Raw genomic sequence first — 12,442 nt, forward strand, 5'->3', positions numbered from 1 at the left:
CAAACCTTTCTTAAAGGGATACTCACATGACAAACCACACGCACAGAGCATGGCGGTGACACAACATGGACCAGGGCGGGGAGGGAAGAACACGGATAAAAGTAAGAATCAAGGGGTGTGATTCTCCGAAATGGAGACAGAGTATTCGCACCGTCGTGAACTCCGTCGCGTTTCACGACGGCGTGAAACGGGCGAGGGGACTACCAATTCTGGCCTCCCGCCGCACCAACCGGCGAATGCGCAGTTGGGCCGTGCCAACCCGCGCATGCGCGGGGGTCATCTTCAGCGCGCCAGCCCCGACTCAACATGGCGCAGGGGTTCAGGGGCCGGCCGCGCAACAAAGTAGGCCCGGGGGTGAGAGCCCGGCCCGCCGATTGATGGGTCCCGATTGAGGGCCATACCCCATCGGAGGCCCCCCCCCACCCCCCCCCCCCCCCCCCCCGGGGACGGAGCCCCCACACCCACAGGCCGCCCCCGGCCCTTCACGCAGAGTTCCCACCGACAGGAAACAGTTGTGGACGGCGCGGCCGCTCGGCCCCTCCGGGCTGGAGAATCGGCGGCCCCGCCGCGGACAGCAACTCGCGACCGACGCCGCGCCGAACCCGCAGGCGCAAATAGCACCGATTCTCCGCACCTCGGAGAATCGGCCGGTGGCGTTCGGGCGACGTGGCGTGGTTGCGGCGATTCTCCGGCACGGGGCTCTGAGAATCACGAAGGTCCTTCAAATGAAGCGAGTGCTGGACACAAAGAAGGGATTGAATAAGATAACACCCTGCCCAATATTTCCTTCCGTGGATTTCGCTGGAAAGGGGAATGGGATGAGGTGACTACAGGGTGCTAACTGGATAGTGTTCATTTCACATCATTGCCCAAGGTGTGAATGACCCCCTCTGAAACCTACCTGCCCAGGTGTTAACGTGCAGCTTTTTCCATCGAATGTATCCAAACAGGAGAATAGCTTGACAGTACTGAGAGATAACATTGGCAGCGGCCGAGCCTCTGAGAAACAAGTGTGCATGTTAAAGGCAGCTTCAAATAAAGTCTGGGCCATTGTTCAGTAACAATTTCATGTAACAGATATTCCAAAAAAAAATTCAACTCATTTGTTACTTACGGCACTCCGAGCATCAACACATAGAGGAAGAGATAATTGATTCCAGCATTGATGATGTTGGCCATGAGACCAGTGAAAACCTGGGGCATGGTGATCCCCTGGGAACAAAACGATAAAGTCATTGCTGGAATTGTCCTTCAATAGACCAACAGGGTGTGTGAAATGGTGCCAAGGTAGCGGGAAGATAGAGTATACAACTGCTTTCCCAATGCCCATGGTTAGGATACAATGTGTCCCCTACTGAGTGTGGTGAATGTAACTTAGTAATTCACACTGTATTTACCAGTACCATTGTAAACGCAATAGCGTTATCCGACCAGTAGGGGGTGTAGCTCTGGGAATGCTCAGGGGTTTGTACAGGGCTCCATCCTTGGCTCTGCCCACGACTCCTCCCCCTGGACTGCTGTTTAAATACCCTTGTCCAGAGCCAGCCTGCAGTTCATTGAGAGTTCAACGGGTAACAGGCTGGCTCTGTAGTAAGTAGATTAAAACCACTGTTCATATCTTAAAGCATGTGTCGAGTGAATTGATGGTTCCATCACTGAGGACAATCCCTTTTCCCTCAGTTGGATCAGGATCATTGCTGGAATGTGTCTGATTGTTGGTCTGGGTGACTTGCCCACATTTGCAGTGAACTCATCAAATTCATATTCTCTGTGCTCCGGGCAGATTCTCCATCTCTCAGAGTGCAAGGGATTTGAATTCACGGACTTATTTAATCATCTGCCCAATTCCGATTGAGCATCGAAATTAGGAAATTGAAACTTCCAAATGCTATCTCACTGCAATACTTATTAAAATAATTTGATGCACACTCATTCAGCGGCTTTACCTGATTCTGAAGGTATCGGATCTCTAAGATATAAAGAAACGCTGCCTGAGAAGGAATATTGAAAATAATTAGCAGCTGTCAGCGCATCAATCACTATTTTTTAAAATAAATTTAGAATGCTCAATTATTTTTTTCCAATTAAGGGGCAATTTAGCATGGCCAATCCTGCACACCTTTTGGGTTGTGGGGGTGACACCCACGCAAACACGGGGAGAACGTGCAAACTCCACACGGACAGTGACCCAGGGCCGGGATTCGAACCCAGGTCCTCAGCGCCATAGGCAGCAATGCTAACCACTGCGCCACCGTGCTGCACGCGTCAATCACTATTGAAGCAGATAAGACATTGACAGAATGTCAAATTAAAATCAGAGCCAGGCCTGTGTTGGGCTTATGGTCAATGGGACTGTAGACAATTTGTCCAGGTCCTGTATGGCCCAAGGTATGGCTGATTAGCATTCAAAAAGTCCAAATGTTGCATTACGATGCCAATTGGTAGCTGGTAACTTCTGAGTCACAAGGTTATGGGTTCTAGTCCCATTCCCAAAACCGGAATAAACAAATCTCCATGTGCAGGATTGAGGGAGTGCTGCACTGTCAAATGTGCCGATGCCAATCTCCCGTGTGCTTCCCAATTGCTTGCCAAAGTCCCCTGGCACAGGTTTGATGAGTGGCCCCTGGTGCCCTGGCCAACATTTATTCCCTTAATCAGCATCATTTAAAAAATGAACAGATGATCTAGTGATTTATCACATCAATCTTTGTGATGACTTGCTCTGCACCCATTGAATGCTGTGTTTCCTATGCTAAAAAAACAAACTACACTTCAAAAGTACTTCACTCTCTGTGAAATGTTTTGGATGTCCTGAGCTCATGAAAGGCATTATAAATGAATGCCATTCTGCCATTCAGGGCAGCACGGTAGCACAAGTGCTACTGTGGCTTCACAGCTCCAGGGTCCCAGGTTCAATTCTCCACTGGGTCACTGTCTGTGCGGAGTCTGCACGTTCTGCGCGTGTCGCGTCTTTTGGTCCAACGACACTTTGTCCACATCTTTTTGTCCGCACGTCTTTTGGTCCAACGTCTTTTTGTCCGCACGTCTTTTGGTCCAACGTCTTTTTGTCCAATTATCCAATTAGAAATTAACTCCGTATAAAACCATTTAATTGATAAAATGCAAACAATACAGCAAGTGAATTTAATTGCTAAAATGCAAGTAATTGATAAAATGCAATTAAAATGCAAGTTGAAAAATGCAGTTAAAAAAATCTAAAAATGCAGTTAAAAAATCTAAAAGTTTACTAATTACTTAAAATTCCCGAATTTACTTAAAATTCCCGAATTTACTTAAAATTGATGTAAATTGACACAATGAACTTTGCCATTTCAGGATGGGCGAATTAAGAAAGAGAACGATAATAACTATCCTTTAACGAGGCTCGTTAAAGGAAAGAGACCGGTAATAAAAATCCTTTATTGCATATTATACCTTGCTATGTGCATTAGAGAAGATTTCTATTTACAAAAAGATAATGTGGGGAGTGGAGTGGAGTGCTAATAAGCAAGTTACAAAAAGTCAAGTTACAAAAAGTCTTTGACAAAAAAAATCATCCGACAAAAAAACGTAACAAGTCACAAAAAGTCTTTGACGAAAAAAATCATCGGACAAAAAGACGTAGGACCAAAAGACGTGCGGACAAAAAGACGTTGGACCAAAAGACGTGGACGAAGTGTCGTTGGACGAAATGACGTCGGACGAAAAGACATAGCACCGTGTCTGCGTGGGTTTCCTCCGGGTGCTCCGGTTTCCTCCCACAGTCCAAAGACGTGCAGGTTAGGCGGATTGCCATGCTAACTTGACCTTCGTGTTCAAAAAGGTTAGATGGGGTTATTGAGTTACGGGGATAGGGTGGAAGTGAGGCTTTAAGTGGGTCGGCAGACCGAATGGCCTCCTTCTACACTGTATGTTCTATGTTCCTAGATTAAAGGGCACCAAGGGCTCTGTATATAAAAGTGTCAAGCTATTCCATAACGGAGTCAACTCAGAAGCTAAAGGTCAGGCAGACACAGCAGATGTGATACTGTTATGGACCTTAGCAATCCAGAATCATGGAGGTTAAGAAATGAGCCAAACATGCTGGTCAATTATTCATGATTGAAAGGGGTGTGTGCGGATGTGTGGACATTGGATGCAGCAGAGACAGGTTCACCTATGATGCTCTTCCTTCCAAATAAAGCTACATTTGCTGGTGTGGATCCTGCGGAAGCTGCCCTGGCATTCAGCCATTGACTAGGATTCCCAGGTCCAGAGGCCATCGATGGCACGCATGTTGCCATGCGAGCACTGGGGCATCAGGGAGTGCTCTGTATAAACAAGGGATTCCACTTCCTGAATGTTCACAGATGGGCAGCACAGTGTTTAGCACTGTAGCTTCACAGCGCCAGGGTCCCAGGTTTGATTCCCCGCTTGGGTCACTGTCTGCGCGGAGTCTGCACGTTCTCCCCCGTGTCTGGGTGGGTTTCCTCCGGGTGCTCCGGTTTCCTCCCACAAGTCCCGAAAGACGTGCTGATAGGTGAATTGGACATTCTGAATTCTCCCTCCGTGTACCCGAACAGGTGCTGGATTGTGGCGACTAGGGGATTTTCACAGTAACTTCATTGCAGTGTTAATGTAAACCTACTTGTGACAATAATAAAGATTATTATTATTACTGTTCTTGTTATTAATCAAAGGATTTTTTTTCTTGCTGTCTAGGTTCTTTTGTTCCGCCTGCATTTCAGGTAGTGAGTTGTTGTCTAGCGGCCTGTCTGTATCTGGGTTTTACCAACATATAGTAATATAGTACTCACGGGAAGGCCAGGAATAAATATCTGCACGTAGAGTTGTGTTAACCTGCAGGAAAAATGAAAGATGTTGGTGACACAGGGGCTGGTTTAGCTCACTGGGCTAAATCACTGGCTTTTAAAGCAGGCCAGCAGCACGGTTCGATTCCCGTACCAGCCTCCCCGGACAGGCGCCGGAATGTGGCGACTAGGGGCTTTTCACAGTAACTTCATTGAAGCCTACTCGTGACAATAAGCGATTTTCATTTCATTTCATTTTCAATAGGGAAACGACAGCACGTCACCATCTGTAACCAAAGGTAAACTCAAAACGGGGCAGTGAATTGTGCAGAATTGGTGAACAGACGGTGGCCGTGGCAACGAAAGCAGGTGGTCAGACCTGGCACATAGCCAAGTTACAGCCAGGCTCCCTGTGGGGAGTCAAAACATTAGAAAGAAAATGTTGCGGCCTTAGAAATGGTCATCCCTGGAAACCGCAAATGTTTCTACCGACATTGGAGCTGCTGGAACATTCGCGCATCTTCGCTTTGAAGTCAACATTGATTTTAGTGTATCATTTATGTGCGTAATTAGGGAACAAAACACTTTGTCTATGCAGCTGACCGGGACGTCTGTCAGTTGGAGTAAGGTCATAATGGACAAGGTTCTCACTTGGCCACTGCAGGAGATTGTTTGAAAGCCAGCAAAATTTGCTCGATGTTGATGAGGAGGGCACAGCAGGGAAAGCAGGCTATGCTGAGAATGAGGATCCCTCTTTGGAGGATCACCCCGATTCGCTTCAAGTTCTTGCTGCCAAATGTCTGAAAAATCAGAATAAAAATTAAAGTGAATTGAATCAATGGTGACTGTTGCGTCAAATTCTGATGATCCCGCTTTTCTACAACAACTGCAACTGTATCAAAAAATTAAATAACGTATTTATTTACCAAAACCATAACAGAACACAAGCAGAATAATAATGATAATAATAATCGCTTATTGTCACAAGTAGGCTTCAATGAAGTTACTGTGAAAAGCCCCTAGTCGCCACATTCCGGCACCTGTTCGGGGAGGCCGGTATGGGAATTGAACCCGCGCTGCTGGCATTGTTCTGCATTACAAGACAGCCGTTTAGCCATTTAATACTGCGGATGCTGGAATCTGAAACAAGGACAGAGGATTCTGGAAAATCTCAGCCGGTCAGGCAGCATCTGGAGGGAGAGAAAGCAGTGTTAATGTTTCGGGTCCTTTTCGCCCTTCCTCAGAACTCTGACTGCACAGCGGCACAGTGGTTAGCACTGCTGCCTCACAGCGCCAGGGATCTGGGTTCACCTCCTACCTCGTGTGGCTCTCTGTGTGGAGTTTGTACGTATCTCCCCGTGTCTGCGTGGGTTTCCTCCAGGGGCTCCGGTTTCCTCCCACAGTCCAAAGCTGTGTCGGTTAGGTGGATTGACGGTGCTAAATTGCCCCTTAGTTACCAAAGGTTAGGTGGAGTTACGGCAATAGGATTGGGGAGTGGGCCTGGGTGGGATACCCTTTCAGAGGGTCGGTGCAGACTCTATGAGCCGCATAGTCTCCTTTTGCACTGTGGGGACTCTATGATTCTATAACTGGTTTAGCACAGTTGGCTAAACAGCTGATTTGTAATGCAGAACAATGCCAGCAGCGCAGGTTCAATTCCCATACCGGCCTCCCCGAATGGGCGCCAGAATGTGGCAACTAGGGGCTTTTCACAGTAACTTCATTGAAGCCTACATGTGACAATAAGTGATTATTATTATTATAACTATGTCATGGGTCACACACTTTAACCATCTCTCTCTGTACCTTGGTATATCATCATCAATCCCATTTCTAACCAGATGTTAGATGTTTTAACACAACTTAGGTAGTATTTAGGGTTGATCAATTATTATGGTAAATTTGTTGCGAATTTAGCAACATGGATATAGCCTTTACACATTTCGCTCTGTGTCAAACAGGCGTGGTACTGGTCAGAAGAATGTGCAAGTGCGTACAATCAGATAAGCGATGCCTTACAGAAGTCAGAGCTAATGGTTCATTACTATCCCAAGCTAAAGTTACAACTTGCTTGCGATTAGTCACCCTCTGGCGTTGGTGCAGTTATCTCATACATGATGCCTTCGGGAGAGCAACGACCCATCGTATTTGCTTCATAAATTCTGACTGGCACTGAAACAAATTACGCTCAGCTAAAAAAAGAGGTTTCGAGCATCATTTTGGGGGTAAGAAGATTCCACCACCACATTTATGGATGTAATTTTACTCTTTTGACAGACCATCAACCCCTGACCACAATCTGTGGGTCAAGGCATTCCTTCTTTGTCAGCTGGTAGATTACAAAGATGATCATTGATATTGCTGGCATGCACATACGATACCAAATAACACAACAGGCAAATGCTGACCCTTTTGTCAAGATTGCCGTTACATGTCAAGCGTGTCTCATAGAACTGTGGAACCATGGAATCCCTACACTGCAGAAGGGGACAACATTTGGAAAACCGGAGGAGGCCACGAGTAGTGACAATGGTACTCAGTTCACTTTGAAGAAATTCAAGGACTACCCGAACGGTAAACGCCACATCAAGTCAGCTCCATACCACCTTGCAATGAATGGGTTGACTGAAAGTTTTGTTTCGTCATTGAAATATTACATCAAGGCATCGAAGGATCAGAGGTCATGGGCATGAAGAATGAACAAATTCTTAATGTCTTACCGGAACACCGCACATGCAACAGCACACAGTTCACCAGCACTGCTGGCGTTCAGGAAGAAAATGCAAACACAGTTCGATTCGTTAATACCACCTAATACTTATGAGATTGTCAAGCGGCAGCACCAAGCACAGATTGCTCGGAGAGAATAAAACTCAAAAAGACGAGCATTCAATCAAGGAGAGCGAGTGCCAGCCAGAAGTTACGCCTCGAGCGGGAAATGGTTACCTGCTGTGATCCTCGCAAAGAAAGGTCCAATATCACACATACATAGGCAGGTGGTGAAAGAATTTGGCGGCATCATACTGACCAACTGCTAGCTTCACAAAGTTAAATCGCTGAAACCCCTCAGAGAGTACTTCCAGTGGAAACTTTGGACAGTGATATGGTGGTTAGCACTGCTGCTTCTCTGCGCCAAGGACCAGGGTTCGATTCCGGCCTATTGACTGTGTGGAGTTTGCACCTTCTCCCCGTGCCTGCGGGGGTTTCCTCCGGGTGCTCCGGTTTCCTCCTACAGTCCAAAGCTGTGCAGATTAGATGGATTGGCCGTGATAAATTGACCCTTACGTGTTCAAAGATGTGCAGGTTATTTGGATAGTCCATGATCAATGCACGGGTATATGGGGATAGGATGGGTGAGAGGGCTCTTTCGGAGGGTTTGTATGGATTCAATGGGCTGAATGGCCTCCTTCTGCACTGTAGGGATTCGATCCTATACTTTGGAAGAGAGCCTGAACACAGGTAAGTTCGGATTCTGTTTCTGAGGACATTGCAGTGCTAGAGATAGACACTGGAGTAACTTTCCAGGAACAAAGGACACTTCCAAGGTCATGAGTAGCCAGGTTCCAGAATGTTGAATACAACCCAAAAGGGGGTAGACATCTACCTGAAAGATTGTCTTATTAAATTGTACGTGTATATATAGAGATAATGGATAAGTGTGTTTGCTGGATAATAGTCATTATGATTGTACTAAAGAAGCAAAGGGGGAAGGGTGTTATGTATCATAAAATACATCGCTGCTGGTGAAACGTCACGTGATCTATAGTGACGTCAGCAGTGAGGTTAAACACTCAGGCATCAGTTCTCCATCTTAGATTGTAGGATCATCACCCCTAACTAAAACCTCACATCCGTGTTTGTACGAATCCAGAGCGTGAGCACTTCTGTACCTTTTCTCTTTGCGGCAGACTCATAGACGTAATACTCTAGGCCTGAGTTTCAAACATCAATTCTTCCTTGGGTTAGCGAATTAATTTTCGGGAGAACATCACCGCCCATTGCACAGCTTGGAGTTAACTGCACCTACCTGAGATATGAGTGTGTCACACGCCGACGACAAGCCAGTACCAATGGAGATACCTGCTACAGATATTGACTGTGCAAAAGAAATAAAGAAAAGGAACCATTTAGCAAGATCCATCCTGGGATGTCAACAACACGCGACAAAATAATACAGAACATGGCGGCCTTTCCCACTGTCAGAATCGTCCGGGGCCACTGAAGGTGAGCCCTCCCACGGGGGCGGGCGAACCATATAAAATTCCGGAGACATTGGCAGGGCTGGAAAATCCCATTCACGGATTTTCTCTGAAAGATGGGGGGGTTTTGTTTTTGCTCTTCATTCTTTTCCTCTTTTTCTCTCCTTCCCAGCAGAAACTAATTTTTGATGACCTTTTATTCGCTCCAGACTCGACTGTTCCAATATTCTCCAAACGACATCTGATCTTCCGCCCTTCCTAAACTGCACTCGTACACAACTTTGCTGCCCCGATCCTAATTGACGCTAAGTCCCCTTCCTTTACGATAAGTGCCCCATGTTAAACTTTGTGGCCACACAGTCATTCTGAGCACATGATAATCCCGGTAAGTCATTCTGTGCATGGGGCCATGCAAAAGGACTTAAAGGTCCTGTGCTTTCAAATTAACAGGCCGCAATAAAAAACAATTAGAGGAGACAGTGTCCACAATATAGAGGTACATTAGTTTCCGATACAGCAATGCTTCAAATGTAGAATTCCTATCCTGGTGTTCAGCTTCTTACCTAGCGTCACCCTTCCCTATCACTGTGACTAATTCCATCCTTTCAACCCTCCCAAGAGCCCATCCTCTTCCAATTCATCCCCCTACTGGTGGCACTTCTTTCAGTTGCCCAGTATCTGGAATGCCCATCCTCAAACTCTTTGCCTTTCCGATTCTCTCCCCTCCATCAGGGATAGTCCTTCAAGCTTATCTTGCTGATTAAGCTTTGGGTCATTCTTTCCATCTTGACTCGGTGTCAAATTATTTGTCTGATCATACGCCTGTGGATATAATATAATCTCCTCTGATCTTTATTAGTTGTCTTGGGGCAGTTTACTCTGTTGGTGTGCTATGTAAATGCCAGTTGTTGTTGTTGTCAGCACAGTCCTTTGGGCCTCAGCAGCCCATGAGTAACTTGCAGAAGTGACCAGTCCTCGCGTGTGAGCCAAGTGCCTCACAGAGGATTAACTGAGCCCAGTCTCATTCCCACCTAATGTCCGCACACATCGGCCTTCCAGGATGGCTCAATGGTGATGAGGTGGCTTTCCGATCTGACGGTTCTGTTCCTCAGCCCAGAGCCACTGAAGCAAGTGTTTCTACTGAGGGCAGCAGGTAAAGGCCAGACTTCTTGATGAGCCATCAATTGCACGAGAGACGAGTTGCTTTACAAAAGTTAGGCTTTAATAAACTAGAACTTAGCCCTGCGGTTGTCTACAATAAAATGGACGACCGCCGGGCGTTTGACTATTTATACCTCGGCAAGGAGGCGTGGTTAACTCAGCCTCTCGACCAATCGGTCGAGAGGCACATGACTGACCAGGGCCAATGGTAAGCCGGTGTTCTGCCCCAATAGCAGACAGGTATGCAAATCATATCACCACACTTCTTTACAAGGAGCATTCCATCAGCTGATAAAGGCACTAAGCTCAAAATGATAGGAAGCAATCCAATTCCATCCTTATTTTTTTTTAAGAGTACCCAATTCAATTTTTTCCCCCAATTAAGGGACAATTTATCATGGTCAATCCACCTACCCTGCACATCTTTGGGTTGTGGGGGCAAACACGGGGAGAATGTGCGAACTCCACACGGGCAGTGACCCAGGGCCGGGATCGAACCTGGGACCTCGGCGTAGTGAGGCAGCAGTGCTAACCATTGCGCCACCGTGCTGCCCACCCATCATTATTTTATACAGCATACCTCGTGATGAATAAATGCGCACATTCTGAACGTAAACTCACCGCTGTGGCAAGACTAACAGCATCCAATTCATCTTTTCCCAAATGTCCACAAAACGTGAAGCTGACAACATTTATTAGAAGCATCATCAACTCTGTCAAAAACTGTGAAAGGAAAATGAGTGATAAATAACTTGCACTGGCCACTTAACATCGATCAAACTCTTATAGCTTTACTCTCACTAAACCCTTCATAAAACAGGTGTCCTTTTTACTCTTCAAATAGCCGAAGCATTTTAAATTGATTTATTTTTCTTTCTTTTTCTTTTCTTTTATAACTTTAGAGTCCCCAATTATCTTTTTCCAATTATGGGGCAATTTAGCGTGGCCAATTCACCTGGCCTGCACATCTTTGGGTTGTGGGGGCGAAACCCACGCAGGCATGGGGAGAATGTGCAAACTCCGCACGGACAGTGACCCAGAGCCGGGATCGAACCTGCGACCTCGGCGCCGTGAGGCAGCAGTGCTCTTTAAATTGATTTCAATGCGGTTTCCACAGTTATGAAAGGAAGTGGCAACGTTGATACAGGCAAATTATTCACTGCTGGAGGGTCGGGATGCACAAATTCGAAACAATCGTCTTTGAAGTAATAAAACCAAAATCAGGCAGACGATTTTCACCTTTAGGGGAGGACGTTGCGGAATATGTTCACAGGCAAAGTCATTGATCGGCATTTTCCAAATGGGTGCAACAAAATGAATTGTGAAAACTTAAATGAAGGGCATTTCATAAATATGTTCAGTGAAGGTGGTTGGATGAATGGCATAATTTAACCGGAATGCAATAATTGTGCACAGAGATATGAGTTGCATCAGCGAGTTCTGTGAAGGAAATGAAATGAAAATCGCTTATTGTCACGAGTGGGCATCAATTAAGTTACTCTGAAAAGCCCCTAGTCGCCACATTCCGGCGCCTGTCCGGGGAGGCTGGTACGGGGATCGAACCGTGCTGCTGGCCTGCTTGGTCTGCTTTAAAAGCCAGCGATTTAGCCAACTGAGCTAAACCAGCCCCTAGTGAGCTAAACCAGCCCCTGATATAAATGCAATTAGATACATTTACAGACCGCGATGTGTGAACTGTATGGTGAGAAATTGGATAGGTGTAAACTCACCACCGGCCCCGCCAGTCTGGAGATCTCTTTTGCTTCCTGCCAGAAGTTGACGGGTGTCCATCTCCTTATTTTTCTCAGGAACAGGTCACCACAGGTTCCACGGGTCTGGCCAACATTGTCAGAGCTGAGTTGGGTCGAAATTTCCATTCTTCCAACCCTTCGCAAACAGCAAATAAGCCAGTTATTTTACTTCTCTTGCTTGTACATTTCCACCCTGACACCCCGCCCTTCCAATAGGTTCCACACTCACCCCGCCGATATAAAATATTGTTACAATCTTAAATCCATTTTGCCACCTAGCCTTCTGATCATGATTAATTTTTAACACTTGTTCTTTCAGAGCTGAAGGCTGCATCATTTAAGGTCCAATGCTTTCATAGGATTTCTGTATATAAGTGATGAAAAGTTAATTATACTGGCTCGTCGCATTTCCAAATTTTACTTAACTGCTGTGCTGCGGCTCGGTGCCCATTTTGATGTAGGTTGAAGGAGATGATCAGTGTCCTCTGTAGCATAGAATCATAGAACCCGCACAGTGCAGAGGTCTGCATGGACCCTCTGA

General features: G+C 46.3%; 1 protein-coding gene across 1 annotated transcript in view; it reads right to left on the reverse strand.

The window, feature by feature from the left end:
• LOC119974340 (multidrug and toxin extrusion protein 1-like) overlaps nucleotides 1-12,027 on the reverse strand; it is a 32,432-nt gene extending 20,405 nt beyond the window's left edge. Inside the window, exons 1-8 of the mRNA XM_038813112.1 lie at nucleotides 11,881-12,027; nucleotides 10,772-10,873; nucleotides 8,818-8,886; nucleotides 5,442-5,590; nucleotides 4,797-4,839; nucleotides 1,947-1,991; nucleotides 1,115-1,212; nucleotides 902-999 (exon numbers count right to left, since the gene is read on the reverse strand). Of these exons, the coding sequence (XP_038669040.1) occupies nucleotides 902-999; nucleotides 1,115-1,212; nucleotides 1,947-1,991; nucleotides 4,797-4,839; nucleotides 5,442-5,590; nucleotides 8,818-8,886; nucleotides 10,772-10,873; nucleotides 11,881-12,027 (751 nt within the window). The remainder of the gene's footprint in view (nucleotides 1-901; nucleotides 1,000-1,114; nucleotides 1,213-1,946; nucleotides 1,992-4,796; nucleotides 4,840-5,441; nucleotides 5,591-8,817; nucleotides 8,887-10,771; nucleotides 10,874-11,880) is intronic.
• Nucleotides 12,028-12,442: the final 415 nt, after the last annotated feature.

The sequence above is a fragment of the Scyliorhinus canicula genome, chromosome 12 (assembly GCF_902713615.1).
Source record: "Scyliorhinus canicula chromosome 12, sScyCan1.1, whole genome shotgun sequence".
Classification (NCBI taxonomy): domain Eukaryota; kingdom Metazoa; phylum Chordata; class Chondrichthyes; order Carcharhiniformes; family Scyliorhinidae; genus Scyliorhinus; species Scyliorhinus canicula.